This window comes from Schistosoma haematobium, chromosome 2 (genome assembly GCF_000699445.3).
Source record: "Schistosoma haematobium chromosome 2, whole genome shotgun sequence".
Lineage (NCBI taxonomy): Eukaryota > Metazoa > Platyhelminthes > Trematoda > Strigeidida > Schistosomatidae > Schistosoma > Schistosoma haematobium.
This window is the reverse complement of record NC_067197.1, coordinates 28,116,980-28,141,372: the sequence shown is the minus strand read 5'-3', so window position 1 is coordinate 28,141,372 and position 24,393 is coordinate 28,116,980. Positions and strand designations below refer to the sequence as shown.

General features: G+C 36.6%; 1 protein-coding gene across 2 annotated transcripts in view; it reads right to left on the bottom strand.

Annotated features, from left to right (window-relative positions):
* Positions 1–13,843, bottom strand: part of PCNX1 (Pecanex-like protein 1) — a 65,427-nt gene extending 51,584 nt beyond the window's left edge. Inside the window, exons 1-11 of one of the 2 annotated variants that reach the window (XM_051208110.1) lie at positions 13,677–13,843; positions 13,369–13,638; positions 13,178–13,338; positions 13,030–13,145; positions 8,744–9,322; positions 5,594–5,958; positions 4,399–4,689; positions 3,333–3,672; positions 1,590–1,794; positions 551–737; positions 408–468 (exon numbers count right to left, since the gene is read on the bottom strand). In XM_051208110.1, coding sequence (XP_051067995.1) covers positions 408–468; positions 551–737; positions 1,590–1,794; positions 3,333–3,672; positions 4,399–4,689; positions 5,594–5,958; positions 8,744–9,322; positions 13,030–13,145; positions 13,178–13,338; positions 13,369–13,524 — 2,461 coding nt within the window. In that variant the 5' untranslated portion in view covers positions 13,525–13,638; positions 13,677–13,843. Of the gene's footprint in view, positions 1–407; positions 469–550; positions 738–1,589; positions 1,795–3,332; positions 3,673–4,398; positions 4,690–5,473; positions 9,323–9,470; positions 9,968–13,029; positions 13,146–13,177; positions 13,339–13,368; positions 13,639–13,676 lie in introns of those variants that run through there. The other variant, XM_051208111.1, reaches the window with a different exon arrangement.
* Between the last annotated feature and the right edge of the window lie 10,550 nt (positions 13,844–24,393).

The following is a 24,393-nucleotide window of genomic DNA, read 5'->3' as shown; positions in this document are numbered from 1 at the left end:
CTCTGCCAGGGAAGTCCTACCCATTGCCTTCTCGTGGCCGGGGTGTTGTATACGAAATTGAGAGGACGAAAAGCGAATGTCCGGCGCTTTAACCGGATCACAAACTGATGGTGCAAATGGGCTCCAGTATCCTGAAGGAACAAATGGCGTATGAACCAATTGCTGGTCACCGGTTACCGTGGGACTGCATCTCCTCACGATGCCCCACTGCCTTGTATGTCAGACCCTTAGGTCAAAGTCTCGTGGTGTGGCCCCCTAAGAAAACCACCTGCTTCGGTTTGGGCACCCGGGCAGTATCACAGCCCTCACAAAAATCGAATGATTTATGTGGCGCATATCTATTTGGTGCCTCCTTGTACCAATGTTTATGTGTTTAAATAAATAAATAATAAAAAATAAACATTTACCAACAGCTTGATCGACTGAAATAGGATTTGTTGATATAGGTTTCGAAACACTGGACGAAGTCTAAAAGATTTAAAAATTAATGATTAAGCAGTAATATGAAAAGATAAACAAGTCACAAACAGTTAAATGGACATAAATTTACCTGTAGATTACTGTCTACATCACTTCTTTTTATCTCTTGTGTAACTTCCGGTTGTAAGTGATTATCACGAGAACTAGCCACCTTTTCATTTTTAAGTGAAGTTACACCTTTTGACTGACCATAAGAACCAGAGGCCATAACAGGGCGACGACGAAATCCAGCTTGACGAGTTAAACGATTACACCCTCTAAACATGATAATAATGAAAATAAATAAGTTTGAAATAATGGACTTTCATGTAGAATAATTAAAAATAGAATTAAGTATTATGCATCATTATTTCATTTTTTCAAGGAACAATGAAACGATGATTTTTTTCAAATTTAAGAACACACATGAAATTTTTTAAAATAACCAATTTTGCCCGCTAGATATTTAACGGGTCATCAGTTAGCGAGTATTTTGAGCAACAATATGCCTTGTTCTACACTACTCATTATATGTAGGATAAAAGTAGAATAGAAGTATTTGATTTCTAAGTATGAGTAATGTAATCCTCAACTGAATAAATTCTGAATCTATGAGTGTAATTCAGTTAATAAGATTATTCATCTACACCGATTGAGATAGGTAGACAGGGTTTTCTGTATTAGAAGTTAACCTTTACCCTAGCATATGATAGTATATTTCATGAAATGAGATAAGATTGAATAGATTAAGATATGGTATAAATTAATTAAATTATTGACTTGATTTGAATTATGTGAAGAGTTGTATACCTCAAAACTAAGTTCCCTTGGATAACAGAAATCAGAAATTAAAGAGCATGAAAGACATAGCTAAGAAGTAATCACAATGATTCGGATGCATTCAATCTCCTTTCGAATCAAACCAGTTTTATTCATTGATTTTCTTTGATTGTGACATCGTGAAGCGTAAAAATTTAAAGCTACGTAGCTTCTAGAATTCGACTATGAGAAATGAAAATCATGTACATCAATTAAGCTATATATATATATATATATATATATATATATATATATATATATATATATATATATAAACAATTTAAATTTTGATTTCCACATTGAGCAATTACCTAGTCTTTGTAAGAAGCGATTTGTTAGACTCAACACTGTAATGATCATTAGCAAACTTATTTAAACTTGATTTATCCAGAGGATGAGTTGTTGGTGTTTGCAAATCGACAGTAGAACCATCATTAGACAAATAGTTACATAACGAGGTAATCTCTATATCCTTCACTCTTTTTTCTATATATTCATCTACTTTTTCGTTTAAATCTAAAAACAGATAAATAAATAATAAAAAATTGGAATGCTAAGTTGAATAATTATTCGATTGCTTACATATTAACTACTATAGAATTATTTCAAGCTAGTTATTTAAATTATTTGATGCTCACCCTAAACTGGTGAGTATCCACATCAAGAAAATCGAGAAACCATGACAGTGTCTAGATATTCCACGGGATTACAAAATCTAATCGTCACAAAAAATGTCAAGTACCCTTCTAAGTCAGCGTAAAAATACGAGTAATCGAAAACTCACTTGTTTGATTAACACAAATTGGATGAAACTAAAACAAACAGTGGTAATAGATGAGAAAAATGGACAAAAGTCAATAATGAGTACAGCTAAAATCACACGATATGGAATGGATAACAGCATAGTTTGCATTACAGACTGGTCTTACCAAGACAACCACTGAAATCCAAGAATCACAAGACAACTTCTTTTCGTTTTTGCATGAAACTCTTTATCAAAGGAGATCCACAGCCCTCCTAATGATAACACTGAAGACCTTGAGGCTTTACAGAAATATCTTGACCTTTAGACTACTGAGGTCAGATTCTGTGGTTTACATTCCTAAATTCAGTCGATTCATATTATTACCCAACCACAAACCATTGTTATCAGAATTAATCCTATTAGTGAATCCAAAAACGGTAACAAAACAAAAGGGTCGTGATGAAGCTAAGTTAGTTTCTATTTTTAATTCAAAAAGAAACGATTTGCGGTTTAACAGTGTTTTAATACTTTAAAGTCGGTATGAACTTCTTTTTCCGTTGTCCCCTAAATGAAAAGCTATATCCAAAGTGTTTTATAAGATTTAAACTTTCGAATTTACCATGACTGTGTAGATAGATACGAACTATCCTAAAATCACTCACTTGTATGTCAAACAATTGAAGACAAACAGCAAAAAAAAACTAAAGTTAATCTTTATTCTTTCATAATAGTAAGGTGAGCACTAAAAACTCCAGTAATTCTTTAAGATACTAAAACAATACAAGCGTATGACATCAACTAATTGTAGCTTTTTTCAGATGAAATTCAATTACATAAATATGCTGATGAAGTCAGATATTTTAAACAAACTGAGAATAGAACACTTTAAACACTAGTTATTATCTCCAAAAGTAAGTAAAACGATGCTTTTTGGCTGATTTAAACCAACCTCTCACATAAATACAGAGGATAAGACATATCTAGTGAGCACACTCACATACCTTTTTGGTCAACCGCAAAAACCCCAATTAAAATCCGATAACATTAGCAGACATCTGGCGAAATCTGTTGCTTAAATAAATAGTATTGTTAAGTGAGACCTAGATATGTTTCATTGGCTGAACGGGAAATCCACAGGTGCTTGTTAATTATGTTAATTGTGACAATGACATACAGTCTGAATATTTAACTGTTATGCTATTTTAACGGACACAGTATGTACTATTAGTGCTGGAAGATATTAGATATAAGACTATTTAATCTTTTATTAAAATATATTGTAATTTATTGATAGACGCGTGAAACTTACCATGACTCTGTGTACTAGGTTGAACTTCATCAAGAACATTCGAAGAACTGGTAGGCCATTTTGGAGTTAAATGCTCTGCATCAACAGGTATGTTGTCAGGATCATTTTGTACCTGTTGACTATCTAAAGTAATCGCCTCAACAGTGTTAGATTCAGTAGAATCATGTGAATCACTCACAGAAAATTGAATAGTTTTCTTTACTGGAGTACCATATTGCAGTGAAGAACTATTGACTACAGCTGATGAAGTCGACCCAGCTGACTGTTGACGTTGTAAACAGACAGTTGTACCAGGACGTCGAACGACTTGTCGAGGGTAAAGTGTGAATGATTTCATTGCCTAAAATAAAGATTCAAAAACAAACAACTTTGAATCTATTGGTTATGCAAAAAAAGAAGAAAATTTCAATTAATAATTTACAAGGAAGCACGAAACAAACTCAGATGAAAAATCAAAGACCTTTCAGAAATTAACAACATCAACACTCGACAGCTTAAAAACACTGATTTAAAAAAAACGCTAGTTCCAAAATTATTTGTGAACATGATTAAAAACAATACGTATCTAATAAACAAGAATTAACTATTGGAACTAGTTACTTTTCATAAGTTCCTCACTATCGAATGTTCAATATTTAACGTCTCTGAGCATTCATTTAAACTCTGAAATATAAGCTATGACTGGGTGCATATAATAAAATTTATGACTCATTGGTAACATAACAAAACGCTTCATCTTATGAAAGTGATGATAATCATTGACAATAGATGCTTCAGAAGAAGTAATCATGAGAACATTTCAAATCCTAAGTGAAAGAATTTCTATACGATTTGTCACTACATAGGTCGAACACTTCATCACACTGAAACTCAAATTTAAGATACTAAATTTTCTGTAATTTTTGTAAATTTTAAGAAAAATTCGAAACAAAACTAGGTAAGTAGTTCAAAGATTTAGGTATACACAAGTGTGGTAAACAATTTAGTAGACTCTATATTATATAAAACAACATTCAAGTAGTCTCACTCTAACCACGATAATTACATTATAAATGCAAAGACTCACTGCAGGATCATAATGTAGACTGTGAGAACGCCATCCTCTAGGAAGTCTGCGAGGACGAAGATTCATATTGGACAAGGGAATTTCATTGAACGCAATCATGTCAGCTTGTTGATGTCGACGTCTCGCAGACCTGTCAAAGTTAATGTTTCCAAAGCACTGACGCCAGAATAAAATTGTCTCGGATAGTGAAAGTTCAGTGGAATATGGAATGCTGTTTCGGTCGGATGCAGTTAAATACGTAATAGTTCTCTTATTCTGATCCCTATCTACGAACAAAGCACGTCTTCGGAGCTGAAATTAGATAGGATAAGAACACTTACAGCAATCTGTATATGTGTTTTCGTATTATTCATTATTAATCCAGAACAATGAACAAGCGTTAATCTATGTAAGCAAAAACCGGCTGATATATATATATATATCCAGAGGCAGAATGTCTACAGCATTATTCGAAACGCTCACAATTTACAAATTCTTGTACACTGCTTACTATCCTATACTGTTCCCCATTATTCTCTTAGGAAAAGACTTCGTTGTTGCAAAGAATCCTGAAGGTAATTAGTAAAGTATGACGTGAATTTTTCATTTCATTATAAATATGATTGCGAATAGGTGTTTAAAACTTTGCAAGCAACTCGTAAGTGCTACTTTATCTTCTGGCAGAACGAAGTGTAAGTACATTAGAATCTGTGCACGTAAACAGAAGTAAAAAATACTCTTTAGAATACTGTATTTATCACATACGCTACGCAACGAACAGCTTGTAAGGGCTGATCTAATGAAAAAGGTTCATGCTCATGAACATATTGCTCACTCAACGTTGTATAGATTATTATTTTATAATGAAAATTTCATTCGATTTTACATAATTTTACTTATTTATTTGAATATATAATTTTTGACATAAGAAAAACAGGAATGTGATTAAATACAACAAGCTGAGAAATCCATATCGTACTAAACATGTAAGACTGAATAAAATCATTATCATTATTATTATATCTGTTAACACACTGTACTAAAATATTTCCTGAAACTATAAGTACTCATTGTGTTAACAATATAAATTGAAAATCCTACTTTATTACACAAGGTAACAATGCTTACAAGTCCATGAACACTTATGTATCACATGTACTTCCCACCAAAATATGGTTAAATTTTTAAGATTTGGGACAAATTTGCACATACTAACCTGTGATCTACTTCTTACAAAAGATAAAGGTGCTGATTGAAGAACCTTGGGATTCAAATCTAAGGTATCTAGATCCTTCATTGAGGGAGTGAATCGGGTGACAGGTATGGGAGGAAGTTGACTCACGTCCCATTTCAATTGATTCAGAATACGCTTACACTGTTCAATTTCCGTGCGTACTGAACTAGATCTCACAAGAAAGCGACCAGATATAGAAGTAATGGGACGCGAAGATTTGTCCACTGATAGCTCTCCTGTAATCGGACTGGTAATCTCAGGAACAAAGTGATCAAACTGTAAACCAGGGATTCGATCAGTCTGATCATAAAACGTAACCAACCTTTGGACTTCAAATGCATTTTTTACTTTGAAGAGAAACAGTGGATTAAGGACCATAAGACTTATTTCAATAACAAATCCATAATTAAAATCAAAATGGAAAAAGACTGAAATTACGAAAAAGTGAAAAGTTCATTTGACACATTTTACTAAAGATGTTGTGAATGTAGCTTTGTTAATTCATGCAGTTTTTAGGTACGAAATGAGCATTCTTTTTTTAATGTATATGAACTTATTCTCTATTGGTTCAGGTACTCCTCTTTCTATATACATAATAACTAGTTCGAACTGAATTCTAGTTATTAAGATTTCAGCATCGTAGCAGCTCATTTGTTTATTTCATTAATAATACAACGATATACAAGTGACTGACAAGGAAAATTAACAGTAGTGGTAATAAAATATGAATTATGATTATCGATAATTTAAAAGGTTTCACAAAAATATCTCAAGGATAAATAGAAGAAAGAACAATGAAGCTTGTGTAACATTTTAAGCTGACAAAAAGATCTAAATGAATTTATTTCTTTTGGATATTACGAATTGACTTACGTTCACTTATTAAAGGATATGAAGTACTTCAGAGGAATGGAAAACCTCGCCATAAATAGTGTTAGCATTTATAACATATCAGTAAGGGTTGAACAGACAAACGTCACAATTGATACAGGTGGTCGTCACTACAAGTCTTTAGACGATGCAAGGACTGACCAGTTTGAAAGGAAGAACTGTAAGATCAATTCTATAAGATTGAGGGTTAATAAATTTGCATGTGACACATCAGTCAATCAGCAAAACGCAATGTAGAACCACGGTACGTGTGTACATCGGTTTAAGTTGCCATATCCCATTAACACAGGGAAATGAAATTGTCACAGCAAACCTCAGGATAATAGGAGTAACAGTAGTGGTGGTGACAGAGAAAATTAGGCATCGAAAATATAAATTACTGAAATAAAAAATTATGAATTCAGAAACCTAGACAAAGATTGAATGCACCTGCGCGCGCCAGAAAGGGAAAAAGGAATGTATTCAACACATATCCAACAAAGAAATAAACTATGGAATTCAACTAGCCTTACCAATAGTTAAAAACCATCCATGATTGAAGATTGATAATATGCGTTCTAATAGAATTCAATCTAGTTGATTAAGGAATAAGGCAAACTGTTTTAAGGAAAATATCATTGGCAGGTTCGTCCACCGATCACATTTTATATGATGATAGCTGTAAAACCTCTATTTCTCACCACACGATGGAACAAATGATATATAAAACTATTTTGACCATAGATATCATAGTACTGCATCTCCTAACGTCACTAAAATGCTTTATGCAAGTAACAAAGAATCATCAAAGGAAAATATTCGCGTTTATTAGAACATTTGGACAACATAGCAGCTTCCTTATAAATTGTGGCATCTGATTGTAATAAGATAAATATTAGATCACTAAGAACACGTCCTGTTTTACGCTTATGAAATTGCTGAGTTTAGAGGGAGTCGAAAGACAGATAATTGTGGTTATGATTCCATCGAAACCAGGACAACTGTGCCATGATAGCATCTGATCGTTCACCAAGAATGTCTAAATGGATGTCGCAACATCAAATAACTCAAATGATTAAGAAATAAGTAGTAATTCTGTTGCCGTTTTATTCGCTATTTCACACTAACAGCACGATGAACTGAGAGAAATAACGTGTGCTTTAATTGTGTCCTTATTTGGACCATAACCTTTATTATTATTCCGTTTGTCATAACAAGGGATTTTACATTGCTTTGAAAATTATAGTTGGCTATTGTGACACATTTCTTGACACCTTAATGTAATTAAACTTCTAGTTCAATGAAACATGAGTGGATATTTTGTTTGTCGCATTCATCAAGGTTCAATTTATATGTACTTAAAAATGATTGGAATTTTATTGCATTAAATAAACTACTGAAAGCAATAAAAAAACAAGGGGATTTGGAATTTTATTTATAGGACTTTATTTAGACCTAAAATTTATCCCTTAGACCACACCATTTAATAAGTTATAGGCTTGCGCAGCATTGTAATTGTGCGTAGATTGATAATGTCCTCAAAAAGTTGTGTCAGTAGGACAATCGATAAGAAACACTGGTTTATTTAAATCCAAAACTCATTAGTAGCATTTACTCGAATATTTAATATCTGATCATAAACATTACGCCGAATAAAGACGAATAGACAATAATAATCTGCATCTTAAGTAGTATATGACACAGTGAGGACAATTTACCTCAAACGTCATAGATTTCAATTTAAACTATTGCTTCAGGTTGCTATATATGTATGTATGGATACATACAAACACTTAATAACTCTCAGATTAAGATGTCACCGATGAGGAACGTACATTTCAGACTGCAATCAGAGCACAAAGAGATATTAAAGTGCTATAAAGTAATGAGCGATCCCCTAGTGAAGAACACAAAACAATTTTTCGTAGTTTTTAATATCGACTACAGTGCTCGCATATTTACAGATTTAATTGATCTAGACAAATATTATTACGGTTCAGTGGGGCCCAACACAAAGCTCTGAGGACTCACTGAAGGCAAATTTCTGCCACATACAAGTGAACTTCAGATGCCTATTTTATTGGACTGGAAAAGGGCCATCTATATGTCACAAAATGTGTTACTGCTTAAAGATAAAGGGGAAAATAGTAAAACTGAATACTAATAATATCTAGAAATTCAAAAATATTGAGTTTTTAAGGTTTCCATCAAGTAAATTCCATGAAAATGTGAGCATGAATAAGTTTGTGCTAAAATCCATACCTGCTGTTTCAGAAAACTGCCTTCTAACAGGAGCCCTCTGACAACTCCTCCCACTAAATGATTTTAACGGGGTATTTACATAAATAGGTTTAACTGTTCTTGCATTTAAATTATGGGTAAAATCAGTGTTTTTTGTCTCTGCTGACGTTGATGATATTGTGGATTTCAGTGGTCCTGAAGTAATTGTCTCACTCTTATAAATTTGGTTGCTATTATTAGAAAATAAGGCACAGTTAGAGTTTGACGAATTTAGCTTGTTATTTTCCGTTGATTGTTTCTCTTCAACTACACTTAGACCAGGAACCAGAGAATCGCGATTTGAACAATTAGGCGACTGTTCGATTGTAACGTAGTTTAATCGTGAGGTGGAAGGTCCAAGTTGAAAGGAAGAAACGGGAAACGTGATAGAATTGGTGAAACTCTCAGAAAATGCAAGATCTGGTTCTAGATTGTTTTTCAAAGATTTATATTTACAAATCCCCTTGTCATTCAATATATATGTATTTTGAATGGGACTGCCAACATTCATTTCGCTATCAGTAAAACGACAAGCATGGTTCAAAGTAGAGTCTCTTAAATCTGTAAGGTTAGACAAGAAAAGTTAAACGTAATTAAGTAGTTGGCTTAGAAATAGAATTTCACAGTAGTGTTTCGCATTTCAAAAAGTTTACTGTCAGATGTATTCATACTTTTGATTGACATAAACTCAGACTTGACAAATACGTACCTAGAAACAACTGGAGCTCGGAGAGAGCTTATCCGGTAAAATGTCGTTACTGAGTACCTGCGCATCACAATCACACTAGAACGAATAAATATATGGCCACTTGTAAGATGCTTCATCACTAGGAAATTAAAAAACGTTCAGCAGCTGTTTTGTTTTCGAACAGTAACAAAACTCTTGGCACTTTCCAAATAATTATTTAATCTCGAAAATAATTTATCACGTCTTTATACAAATATTCGTCAAGATTAGAACGAATAGTTTGACAGAAATTGGGCGCCGAGTATAGAGAAATCATTATATGTGAAAATTATATTTGAATAATCTCAGCGATTGAAATCTAAATAATTTCAACGTTTCGTCCAGCTAACTTGTCTAGACTTCTTCACGCTAACAATCAAAATCATCAAGAAAATATATAGCTTTTTAGCAATCAAAACTACACTGTGTTAAACCAATCATATTTGGATGTTGATTTTTGTAAACTAGGATAACATGAGTCAGTTAAATGCGAATCATGTGAAAAATTTCAACTACATGTAAATAATTAACTGAATAACAAAACTGTGTGTGTGATTGTGTAGATATGTATGTATGTGTACGATTAATTATTGATATACGGTGTTAACATGTTATATATGAAGGAATAAATAAATAAAAGTTCAAGGTTGAAAAATTGTTCTGAATCATCGATGTGCATATCAAACTGAAGAATCATCAAATACATAATTGTATTGCTATAAACTCATTCAAACCCAGGACCTATCAGTCTCGCGCGCGAGAGCTTAACCATTAGACCACTGAGCCGGCATCCAACGGCGTTAATGTCTAACTTCGACATTCAACTACTAAAATTTCTAAAAATCTCCACATAACCCCTCCTGATAATAATCATCTGCTCACTAGTAACTGACCTCAAGAGGGATTTCCTGGAGTTCTAGTGAGAAGCCGTTACCAGTGGAGTTCAACCATGTCTGTTGTGAGATATCAACTCATTGAAGACAAAGGTGTACGGTGGCGCAATTTCGTGGATTGGTTGAAGTTAGACATTAACACCGTTGGATGCTGGCTCAGTGGTCTAATGGTTAAGCCCTCGCGCGCGAGACTGACAGATCCTGGGTTCGAATCTCGCGGGGGGGGCGGGATCGTGGGTGCGTACTGCTGAGGAGTCCCACATTAGGACGAAACGACGTCCAGTGCTTCCAGGTTTTTCATGGTGGTCTAGCTTCAATTAACTCATGATTTCAACTATTGAAATTTCTAAAAATCTCCACAAAACCCCTTCGGATAAAAAACTCATTCAGTTAATTATTTACATGTAGTTGAAATTTTTCACATGATTCGCATTTAACTGACTCATGTTATCCTAGTTTACAAAAATCAACATCCAAATATGATTGGTTTAACACAGTGTAGTTTTGATTGCTAAAAAGCTATATATTTTCTTGATGATTTTGATTGTTAGCGTGAAGAAGTCTAGACAAGTTAGCTGGACGAAACGTTGAAATTATTTAGATTTCAATCGCTGAGATTATTCAAATATAATTTTCACATATAAATCTATCACATCTGACTTAACTTCTAGACGATAGAAACTGTGTTAGAACTAACCAGGATCGTACTTTCCCAGACAGAAAATAGTAGAGTAATGCACATAGGTTGCTTTTTTCGTTTTATACACTATCAAAGTAACATCATGTGAGACATGTTATATATGTAGGCGACTTAAAGGTTGCTTTTATGGAAAAACGATTAAGTTCTTCCTTCCTAATATATTTCCAAAATCTGTATCTGACATTGTAGCATCGTATCCAATCCACCTTATTTCAATTGGAATTTAATAATCTTTATTACGCTACACCGGTGTTTACTTTAAGAAAGACCAACTTTACTTTCACAAAAGCATCTTGAACATAATTTATGATTTTGGTATTTTAATATGATAGATTGTAAACAACCGATTACTACACTCAACCTGTTATTCACTACTATTGCTTATAACTAACAAACAACTTTGAATGTCAGGCGAAAAGCTATTTAGTAAGTTTCACAAGCACGACTGGCAAACAAGCAGATCACACTATATACTCAATACAACAAAAATGAAGTCTTAATTCTAAATTATACGTAAATGAACTGAGTGAAAGTTACCCTATTCCTAGTAGTAATTAAGCTCAATATTCCACTCATTAGGTGAAACTTAACACAAGAGAGAGAAGTGTTGAATGATGGAAAAACCATTTCAACAAAATACAGATATTCCTGCAAGATTTCAACTGCTAACTTGAATTCATGGTTGAAACTTTAACTCAAATGACTGCACAATTATGTTGACTGAAGCGTTTGGTTAAGAAATGACAAATAATGACAGTAGATACCACTGGATTTATTACTGAGCCTTTGTTTAGGTCTAGATTAGGAAGATAAACATGACTGGCACAATATGAAGGCATATTTTTGGACAGATAATATTATCTAAAATACTGTTTCTAGCGGAATAATTTGATGAGTCTCAGAAATACAGTATAGGTGCTTTTTAATGACTACTACGCTACATTTTTATCTACTCTACTCTCTCATAACATTTATTTCTTATTTGGAACCGTGGTAATCATGTTAACGTTTGCATTAAATTTAATATCTTAGGATGAATAGATCGTGATGTCTCTCGAACATTCACGCGGCTACTACAAACGAAAATAGAAACTAACCACATGTGATTTACGCAACTGAAAATTATCAAACCATATCTCATTTCACAGTTATCCTGGCCACAAATCTTATGCATCTTACACTTTTGAGTTACTCTGGTGAGTTTATCAAAAAATAAAACAGTGGCTAGACTAGAACGAGATGTCAGTGTGGGTTATGAGCAATGTAGAGACTGACATATATGTCTATTGCTACAACTTTTCCCACCACATTGGTACAGTGAGGTGAAATTATCAAGATGAATCCTAAAATTGTAGATATAGTTCTCCCAGACGTTTACTATTTCAATGAATATTATCTTCCCTTTGTAAGACAAGAAAGGATGGAAAACGTTTACCACGAAATCGAGCACTTTTTATCGTTTATGATATATGTGTGACTAGCTCAAAGTACGTGTAGCCAAATAAATACTACCACTTACGAATTCATATTAATCAAGTTTTCATTTCATTTGCTACTTTTCCTAAAAAAATTTCCAACGCGGAAACGATAAAGTACACCCAAGTAGTGAGATGATTTTCGCGTTAAGTCGTCTATACAAATAAACCACCAAATGTAGACAACAAATCATTTGGAGGCAGTAATCAACTATAGTTATCAACCAAGAAACCATTTCCCGGGAAACTCAAGCGTTCGCGCAACCTACATAGGTCGTACCTGTTAGCTACTGATTCCATAAAAATTCCAAACACAACCCTATAGAACACACGTGCTAGAATCTATCAGTATATCTGTCATCTCGACAATGGTGATTCTAATGTCACATAACATTCGAAAGCAATTCGCTGAAAGTAAATGTCAGAGACTAATGTTTATTTATAATAATTTAAAAAAAAAAAACAAGTATTACCAGCTAATTCAATCCCGGCTATCCCAATTCTTCGGCACTTGTTTTCAATGTCATTAATATCATGAAAATGTTCCTGATCATCTTCATGAACAACTGTCTGATGCCCAGTTGATGGCCTTCGAGTAATATAAGAAAACAAAGAGCTTACCGTTTCTTTAGGTTTTCTTTACTAGCCTTCCTACTATTATCAACAGGGTCACTTTTATCCAGAAGATCGTGAAGTCTCCAAATTACTAGCTTAACTATAAGGACGAAGGACCCGATGGAAAACCCATAAAGCAATGCGGTGATGTGGGAATTTACTGAAATCTAAGAAAAATAAGAATTATATAGTCTAACCATATACAGAACCAGAGGTATAACAAATAAGATGATCCAAACATAGACATGAATGACATTTGCGAAATGAGTTTGGGAAGAATCAAAATAGAATCCGCCAGTAAGAGAGGCTACGATACCTTCTTTGAATATCACGGGTATCATACGCAGTCTCATCCCGCTACATCATTTTACCATCATACACTAAATCAAAGATTAGAAATGACCTTCAATCAAACGGCCCACAAATCTACAGACGCCCAATGCAACCCTCAATATCGTTGTAACAAACTTGCATAGCTTTTATCTTGGATTCGTTAAACAATTACTGTTTGTTTTATGTGACCAGTAATATTGTTTCAAATATTAAACTGCCATGGTCCAAATGACAGGAAGATGACAGATTTGTTCTCTCATTTAATCATCTCTGTGGCATATATTGGTGTTTTTGGTATGCTGTTGCTCATGTGTTGCCCAAATTAGGGGAGACTCAAACCAAGCACACGAAAGTTTATCGACCAGTGGATAGGACTCTAGTAATAATGACTTGTAGTGACTCACATTTATCACGAGAACACGACTGGTTTAATAAAAACAATTATTATTATAACCAACTGTACCAGTGCTTGTTTTAATGTGCTTTTGTTTGACTGTGCTAATGACAGCTATTTTGTGCTTCCATTCTTATACTTACACTTTGATTGTAACTTCGCGCGAATTCGGTTACGTTCTGTAACCAAGCTTGTATCCTGCCACGATCTCGGTATCCTTTCGATACCACGAGATCGCCAGCAAATATATATCTCGATTTAGTCCATTAATTGCCTTCTGGTATTTGGCTTCTCGGAGATTTTATGGGTTTCTTTGGTTACGTTCAACCTTCGCCTTCTGATTTATTTGGCACATGTTTCTTGGTAGCGGTGTTCATAGTCAACCGCGACTCGACGCCACGCTACAGACTCAACAAAAAGGTAATCTCATACACATAGTTCCCTTTATCATTTTGAAAAGAGAAAGAACAAAGATTCTAGCAGAATAACATGAATTCATTTTATTTCGTAGGTTCTCGTCAGCTGCTTACAACCTATAGTATTTAAAAAAGATAATAATTACTTAATGGGTTTAAATTGCTTACATGAGAGGGTTTATATTGAAGAAATATTCGTAAAGTATGACATGGGTGTAAATGAAATTAATAGGCTGAATATTGTAAATATATACCTAATGTGAAAGAATATTCTAGAGCATTAATTGTGACAACAGTTCAAAAGTGGGTTAGAAACAATTGATTACACAATGAATAAACATTGATAGGAATATAGTGAGTAGAGTTCAGTTGAAAGATTATTAATTTTTTTATAAAGATAGTTGAAAAATAAAACCAATGACGTAATAAATATAAAAGATAAAAATTTTAAAAAAAATAAAATAAAATTTAAGCTGCAGAGGAAGAATATTTGTCACCAAGGCAGGGAAAGATTAACAATCATCTCCTTTTGAACACAAATCAGGTTTTTGGCGCCTGATAGTAACTGCTTCAACAAACTTCAGAAGACTGGAGTTTGGCTGCTTACTAATAACCTTGAATGATTGTAGGGTGTCAACCTGATGGCCTGTGTCAAGATGTTTAGTGATTGCACTACTTAGAGTCTTTCTTTCTCTTGTTCTGAGGTTTTTTGGAACATGTTAAAAAAATCTGAGATATGCCCTCCTTTCTGTTCGGCCAATGTAGCTGCTTTGGCAGGTACATGTAAATTTATAAATACAGTTGGCGGTAACATGAAAAGGATGCTTATCAACCTTTGACTGAGTTAATGAACATGTTGTTTTATAAAGAATTTGAAGTTTGGCCGCCGGATAGGTTCTGGCTGGTGCAGTATTCAGTCTCCTGTTGATTGTGTTTGCAACCTCGTCACCTTTGAAGTTTAGACTTATAGTTATTGGTTTTTTATTGACAGTAATTACTTCAGTATTATTTTCTTTACGCTTTTTATATTTTTCAATAAACTTTTGTGGGTAATAGTTGTCTCGTAGGCATTTTTGTACGTTCATCAATTCTTCTTCCAGCTTATCAGTGGTACAAATCTTTTCTGCCCTATAAAATAGTGTTTTAACTAGTGCCTTCTTGTAGCTGAGTGGACAAAAACTATTGAAATTCAGGTAAAGGCCATTCCAAGTACTTTTTCGATAAAGCGAATGTTGGACTGTCCAGTCTCTCCTACGTTTTATAGCAACATCAAGAAAGTGGAACATGTCATTCTGTTCGTGTTCCATAGTAAATTGAATGTTAGGATGTGCATTATTGAAGCGTTCTAGCAGGCGGATTGCATGCTGTTTATTGTTGCAGACAATGAACGTGTCATCAACATATCTGAAATATTCCGTCGTTTCGCTAATCGCCTGATTAAGCACCATGTTTTCAAGATACCCCATAAAAATATCTGCCAGAATTGGACCTAGTGTGCTTCCCATAGCTACGCCATCGATTTGCATGAAATTATTCGCATTTTCACATCAATACCATTTAACTAGGTCTTAAGTTGTAGTCAATAAAGGTGTTAAATGGTTCAGAAGGTTGTGGACAAAATAGAAGAAGCCTTCGCTTAACGGGCTTCCGTGTACAGTAGCAGTGGCTCGCCAAAACATCTAGGTAGGAACCTGAGTAAATTAACGAAAAAAGAGGAAAGACAAATTGGCAAGTCATAGTAAGATACACTCATTAGGCATTAAGAATCTGTCAAGTCTTCTCCTAAAGCACTACCACGAAGTTTATTGCAAAAGATCAGCTGGCATCGAATTCCAGCATTTGACTTCTCTAAAAAGGTAGAAGTTGTGTCTCCAGTTTCTAGGTATTACCCCTTATGTTTGTATTGGGACTGTAGGGCCAGTGAAATTTCACTGAGCCCTAGCCAAATCATCCGGCAGTTGGGTCGTTGAATACCGAACAAATCATCGGTCCTCGTCAAGGTCAAGGACGACCAAAGCGCATCAGTTATTCGAACGCCGTGGGTTGGCACATGCGGCGGTGGTCTTACGTTCGCTTATATCTACGTTAATTATTATATTTCTGTAATAACGTCCTCTGTGTTGTACAGCATTCAAAGCACTCATGGCACCTTGCTACGTCAATGGGGTAGTCCATATAAGGTGCTGACCACGATATGCGACTTCGACGTTAGCTAGTTTAACACACCATTCACGTCTAACCCGAGGAGGCCTCCAATCATTTCGACACAGATCACCCACGTTGGTGATCTACAGGACTAAGCTTAAGTAGGTGTTTAAGGGGATGTCCAGAAGTATTAAGGATACTGTAAGCCATCAGAAGGTCACCTCTAAGACGCCTATACTCTAATAAGCAAAGGTTAAGTGATTGGAGGAGCTCTTCATAAGGTTTGAATTTGAGTCCCCAAACTGATTTCGTGGCTCGCTATTGGATGCGCTCTAGAATGTCCTTATCCTTTTGGAGTGAGGGAGGACATACTATGTTCCCGTACTCTAAATGTGAACGAATGAAACTAATGAAGATTATGTGGAAGGTTCTTTTGTCAAACTGACCAAAAATGCGCTTCAATGTTACTAGTGCAAAGTCTGCTCGAAAGGCATTTTTACCACAGTTGGTGTAAGACTTCAAATCGTAGGGCACCAGCACTCCTAAATCTTCTTCGACTCGGGATACTACAAGAGAGGAGTTTCCTAAGTCCTAACTGTAGTTTGCAACATGTCTCAAATGGACTACTTTACACTTTGAAGTGTTCAAGGTAAGTCCGTTGTCGTCTGCCCAACTTTAAAGTCGAGTCAGATCCTCCTGAAGTGCCAGTATGTCTTATTCGTTGAGTATCTCTCTCCAAAGTTTCACATCATCAGCAAGAAGTAAGAAGGCAGACGATACCTGTTGTGGAAGATCGTTTATATAAACCAAGAGGAGTAGAGGTCTCAGTACCGAACCCTGTGGGGCCCCACTAGGACATCTCATAACCTGAGGGAAAGTAAAGTTAACCCTTACCTTAAAATGTCGATTTTCCAGATAATTAATGAGCCAATCAATTAGAGGTAGTCTGATACCTAATCGTTTGAGCTTATTGATAAGACATATATGGTTAACCCTACTAATAGCTCTTGAGAAATCAAGGTAAATGATATCAACCTTCCTCTTGCGATTAAGGATGGTTGTCCATCTGTCCACCGCAGTCAGCAGGTTGGCCATACAAGAGTAACTCTTCCTGAAACCACGCTGTTGGGGTGAGAAGAAATTTAAGGACAGTAAATAGTCATGTATACCATCGTATATCAGGGACTCCATGATTTTTGAATGTACAAAGAGAAGAGTCACCGGTCGGTAACTTGAAGGTTCTCTGCGTTGACCTCCTTTGAAAATTGGTGTGATGTGAGCCAGCCTCCAATTTTCCGATAGTTTGCCTTGGATTAGCGAGTGTGAGATCATAACGGTAAGCGGTGTTGCCAGGATTGAGGCTACTTCCCTCAGTATTGCAGAATGGACCATATCTGGGCCAGGAGAAGTGTCATTTTAAGTACTGCAGTTTCCGGAACACCGGATTAGCGCTCAGGTTCACTACGGAAAGTCCTGTGCAGTTGCAGATGAAGCTGTCCTCAGTATAGTTGATGTGGGTTGGTTGAAATGTCCGAGAGTATTGTTCAGCCAAAAGGTTAGCGGCGTCACCGTCGTTATTGATCGCACCATTAGGACCTAGCAGTTGGGGAACTCCAGCTTTGGCTTGGAGAAGAGAGGCTGTATAACGGAACAAGCCTTTCGGATTAGAGACAAATGTATCCATAAGCTTTATCTGGTACTGAAGCCTGTCTTCTCTTATAGCCTTCGTGCATATGTTCCTTATATGTTTGTATTGCCTGTACGCGCCGTTGTGGTCAGTTTGTACACACTCATTTTCCAGTCTACAGTTTTCACTTCATGCATGCATTGGATAGTAAGCAACGTTTCGTAGGCAGAAATGACATTATTTTCACTTACAGTCGTGACACAAAAGCCAAAACATATAGACATCAAACATGCTATGGAGAATCTTTTTAAGAGTGACTGGATAAACTTCTGAGCTTATTCAACGTGCTGCTTGGGGAAATCTGTTTAGCGGAAACTTTGCTGATAAGCTAACTAGCACCCAACTTATCAACAGTAGTAATGCTTTTGTTGAAGCCCTCTAACTATGAAACTTAAGACCTAGGACTTATTGATATTTATTGATCTCGGTTTTTGTGCGAAGACATGTTCAAAGAAGCACTGCTCAATTTAACGCGTTTGGTGACATGTCCTCACCAGCTAAGTTGATAGAAGCCTGTTTTAACTGCTGAGATAACATAGATAAGAGGAAAACCAACTTTGTTAACATTGTAAAAATTCTGCGGAATAACTGTGAATGCGCTTTCATGAGATGTGTAACCTGTTTTTTTAGATTTCACTAAGAATACAGTGAAACCTAACTCATTCTTGTACTACTGTTGAGCACTAGAACCGTCCAAACAAATAAAATCCATATAGGTGACTCAAAACCTGCCCTGATGCCTTCCTATGAGGTCGGCAGTGTAAACGTGGCCGTACAAAATCTTACCAAGGCGATTGAACTACATACACATCTGTACACTGCAGTATCAAACAGCATATCAACTAACATGCCAAGATAAATAAATAATATATTTGTAATATCCCAATGAGTAAAAAAGTTGGATTTTCTGACGTTTCGTGGCTTAGTGCAAGCCACTTCTTCAGAGAATAAATAACCAAATTAGCTAGATTAATGTGCGGAGATATAGTGATTGTGATTAGCATCACTTATTCCATAAGCCTATTGTAATATCATTTCAAAAGCATTTCGCATCACTACATAAGACGTACACATAACATCCTCAAGAATAAAACTTGCAACATATATGGGAAGACGCTGCCTCATCAAAGCGAATTAAGTTACATTCAGAATGGTGATAAAAGTAAACAACGCTACGCCTGTACAATATCTAATCAACAAAAATTTAATATTAACTTCCTATATGAAGCCCAAAAACCTGGATCATACAGTTCGTGCCCATTAGATTCTGAAACTGACTTGACCTAACAACATGATAACCAGTTTCTCGCTTCAGCTCTGTTTTCCAGCCTTAATAAGAACTCCGATATAGTGGTGAGTACGGTATTACGGGAATGTTCAGCTTAAGTCAAAAGTCATAGTTGAGCAGGCAAAGCGGACAATCTCGACAAACACCAATTAGTTGTGTTGACTTGTAATCACTCAAGCTCGTGGGAAAGTCTTAGTAATGTACGGTAAGTAGCACGGTGTTCATAGCTGCTTTATCTGTCTTTATTCATTAGTTCCAAGCGAATTTTGGCATTCCGTGAAAAATCTGATATTATCTTACAATCGTCTTTTGTGGAGTCACTATATGTGTTCTGATTCAGCCCAGTCTGTACTCGGGATAACACTAAAAGTGATCAATTTATCGTAAATAAGGATGTGTTCATTTGATTTGGCAATGAGACTACCAGGTTTTCTTAATACTATCTAAGTAAAATAACGGATGGTTAAATATATTTTTTCTCGCTCAGGTGTACTTTGACAGTACGTTACACGATGATGAGACCAGTCACGTTATATCAGATCTAGGAACCTCAAACCAGAATAGCGCTAGATAACACATTATCCAACACAGTTACAAGCACTTACACTCAGTGAGTTCTGAGTAGAAATAAATGAAATGTGAAGAAGTCATATATTTAAGTCAGTAGGCTAAATAACTTTGTTCACATTCAGCGACCAATCATATTTTACTGTCACTAACATACATCACTAGATTTAGTCTTAATTTAGTCGACTTTGACCAAACTGCATAGTTACAGCTTGAGTTTTTGATGGTCATAACTTGAGAATATGCGTCAGGAAAATGCTGTTATCCAAGTGTATAAAACTTTATTTATCTTCGAAGAAACATGTTTGAAAATACGTAACCATACAAATCATCTAACCTCTCTTTTGGTGTATGAACGGGACTGACTTTGACATCACAGGCATTAACCATTTGACTCTTTTTATCAAAGCTGATTCGGGGTCGACGTACCGCGCTCACTACTGCATCTAAAGCTCAAAATTATGTCATTTCCTTAGAAGCTATCTATAAAACTAACACTTGCGATGTACGTAGTACTGTGCGAACGATCCAACATGAACCCAACAGGGTAGACAACTGGTGCAAGCGTTGGAGGCTGGAGTTCAACACAGAGGAGAACACAGAGGAACACAGAGACATGTCCCTGAAAATAAAACTAGCATTTAACAAGAACACACTGCCCAATTTCACTCCAGTAACTGACTCAGGGGTACATTGCTCACACCATCTTAACTTCTCTGAACATATCTCAATCAAAGCATCTTAAATGCGGAAAATTGCTTGGTTTTATTCTTTGTAACTTCTTTCAAAATGAGTTTCAAGTCATTCTTTACGAGGTATATGTAAGGCCTATCGCTGAATACTGTTCGTTCTTATTTTCCAACCTACACCTACCCGATATACTTAGGGTGGAAGGAATACAACGAGAACTCATCCGCAAAGTACTTGAGACCGACTCGCTTGTTGACTAAAGTTTCCGATGCCATAACTCAGGACTAGAGCCCCTTTTGAAAAGAAGGCTTAGGTCCGATTTGATTCTCTACTTCAAACTCCTCTAAAACCCTACTTACTCCACATGTAATAAAGTTCTTGCAAAAGACTCATATAAATACGACCTTCGAGAGGAAGTATCTACGGTCAAAGTTGAGAAATACAGATAAAAATCCGGGGAAAAGTTCTTTATCGAGCATATAATAATACGGAAGAGTTTTCCTTCTGAAATACGCATGGCAGATGAATTACGTACATTCGTAAGACTTCTTAATCAACCCTTCGCTTGGGCTGACCTAGCACGATCGAACACATCTGCGTCCCACATCACAGGCTCCCTACATGTGCAGACCAAATTAAACTCTAAGTTCAGTCTGCCTTACTTTCCTACTTTGCAGTTGAAATGGATACTTTTCCGTCCTTAATCTTTTACTTGAAGTAGCCAAGTAGCACACTGGACCTTTCGATGCTGTTCAACTAAAGTCCATCGCTCACTCGAGGAAAGGAATCTAAGCATCAAAATAACCCGAGGCTACTTCGCGTAACACTTAAGAATGCTACCAACTCAGAGGATGTCCTGCTAGCTAGTCCGTTACTGAAATCCGATGGGAATGTAAGAATACATCTCGACATACCGTATTCTGAGTGCAATCTCATCCGGAATATCCCTAAAGAATCTCGCGAGAAGTTTTTCCGCGGAAGAAATATTACTGTGCAAGGTGTACCGGGAAACACGGACCCTGGTCAAACAAACTCTGGTATTAGGGAATGGAAGTTCATCAACTAATCCTTGAGGCCCAAAAACATACTGACTCATCATGTGACAAGACTAGCCAAGAAGGACGGAGATTCCAGACCCCTGCTAATGAAAATTACTTTCCCATCCTCCCATATGCCGGCTGCAGATCTGGAGGCATTTCATGCCAATAGCCGACGGTTTCCACCCGGGATCCATATGCATCCGGATAGGTCACATGACGCCAGGATCAAGCACAAAGGCAAGTTGGAGCTGACCATTCCATTTGCGGACAGTCTTGATCATTAAAACATGTGTAAAGAGCAGGGCCTACGAACTCGGCAAACCTTATATAGGTAAGCTACGTGACCATTCACGTAAGGCTCATACAGACAAACAGGAAGAAACTCATACGTTTCAAATTGAAAGTATAAATTGCTTATACATGAACGCTGCGAGTCTACCAAATAAAATGGATGAGCTACGTGAACTTAGCAATGTTAACAAGACTCATCTGATAGGAATGTCTGAAACTTGGATATCTTCTCAGTTTACGGACCAGTTAGCAGTAGCCATATATATACTATCTTATTCGGAGGTACATCAAGTTCACAACCATGAGTTTAACAATCGTGACGAATTTGTATGGTGCTCTGTATGATTGTCTACTACTTCGAGGTGCCTGGTCGGGGTCATTGCTGACATCGAGTATGATAGTCTATACTGGAAGGACCATCCCGCTCTAGGCGTCTCGGTTTCACTCATATCCTCATTCTAGGGGACTTCAATCTCCCTAGATTCAATTTCGCGGGACATACGTATATTGGGGGTGGAAACTCAACTGAAGTTCGGTTCTTCAACCCCATTGAGGATTCGGGGTTGACAACCCCTCAATCCTGGCTCCCCTGGGGAAAAGTAATCACGCCGTTATAGCCTTCAATTTTGCCAGCAAAGCTGAGCTAAGATATCCCACCAACAACTTGCGCTGGAATTTCAAACGGTTGAATGTGTCAGCTCAACATGACTATCTAAAACAGGTGGATTGGAGTATTCACCATCAACTCTATGTGGATACTCGTTGGGACTTCTTAATGCACACACTCTTATGTGCTACAAAGCAGTCAGTTACTCAAACGGTCCCCAAAAGCTACAAGCAACCTCCAGTCATCAGGAACCACACTCTTTGCCTGCTAAGCAGCAAAATGCACTGTTGGGCAGAATACAGACAAGCTGACAACAACGGCGCGTACAGGCAATACAAACATATAAGGAACATATGCACGAAGGCTATAAGAGAAGACAGGCTTCAGTACCAGATAAAGCTTATGGATACATTTGTCTCTAATCCGAAAGGCTTGTTCCGTTATACAGCCTCTCTTCTCCAAGCCAAAGCTGGAGTTCCCCAACTGCTAGGTCCTAATGGTGCGATCAATAACGACGGTGACGCCGCTAACCTTTTGGCTGAACAATACTCTCGGACATTTCAACCAACCCACATCAACTATACTGAGGACAGCTTCATCTGCAACTGCACAGGACTTTCCGTAGTGAACCTGAGCGCTAATCCGGTGTTCCGGAAACTGCAGTACTTAAAATGACACTTCTCCTGGCCCAGATATGGTCCATTCTGCAATACTGAGGGAAGTAGCCTCAATCCTGGCAACACCGCTTACCGTTATGATCTCACACTCGCTAATCCAAGGCAAACTATCGGAAAATTGGAGGCTGGCTCACATCACACCAATTTTCAAAGGAGGTCAACGCAGAGAACCTTCAAGTTACCGACCGGTGACTCTTCTCTTTGTACATTCAAAAATCATGGAGTCCCTGATATACGATGGTATACATGACTATTTACTGTCCTTAAATTTCTTCTCACCCCAACAGCGTGGTTTCAGGAAGAGTTACTCTTGTATGGCCAACCTGCTGACTGCGGTGGACAGATGGACAACCATCCTTAATCGCAAGAGGAAGGTTGATATCATTTACCTTGATTTCTCAAGAGCTATTAGTAGGGTTAACCATATATGTCTTATCAATAAGCTCAAACGATTAGGTATCAGACTACCTCTAATTGATTGGCTCATTAATTATCTGGAAAATCGACATTTTAAGGTAAGGGTTAACTTTACTTTCCCTCAGGTTATGAGATGTCCTAGTGGGGCCCCACAGGGTTCGGTACTGAGACCTCTACTCCTCTTGGTTTATATAAACGATCTTCCACAACAGGTATCGTCTGCCTTCTTACTTCTTGCTGATGATGTGAAACTTTGGAGAGAGATACTCAACGAATAAGACATACTGGCACTTCAGGAGGATCTGACTCGACTTTAAAGTTGGGCAGACGACAACGGACTTACCTTGAACACTTCAAAGTGTAAAGTAGTCCATTTGAGACATGTTGCAAACTACAGTTAGGACTTAGGAAACTCCTCTCTTGTAGTATCCCGAGTCGAAGAAGATTTAGGAGTGCTGGTGCCCTACGATTTGAAGTCTTACACCAACTGTGGTAAAAATGCCTTTCGAGCAGACTTTGCACTAGTAACATTGAAGCGCATTTTTGGTCAGTTTGACAAAAGAACCTTCCACATAATCTTCATTAGTTTCATTCGTTCACATTTAGAGTACGGGAACATAGTATGTCCTCCCTCACTCCAAAAGGATAAGGACATTCTAGAGCGCATCCA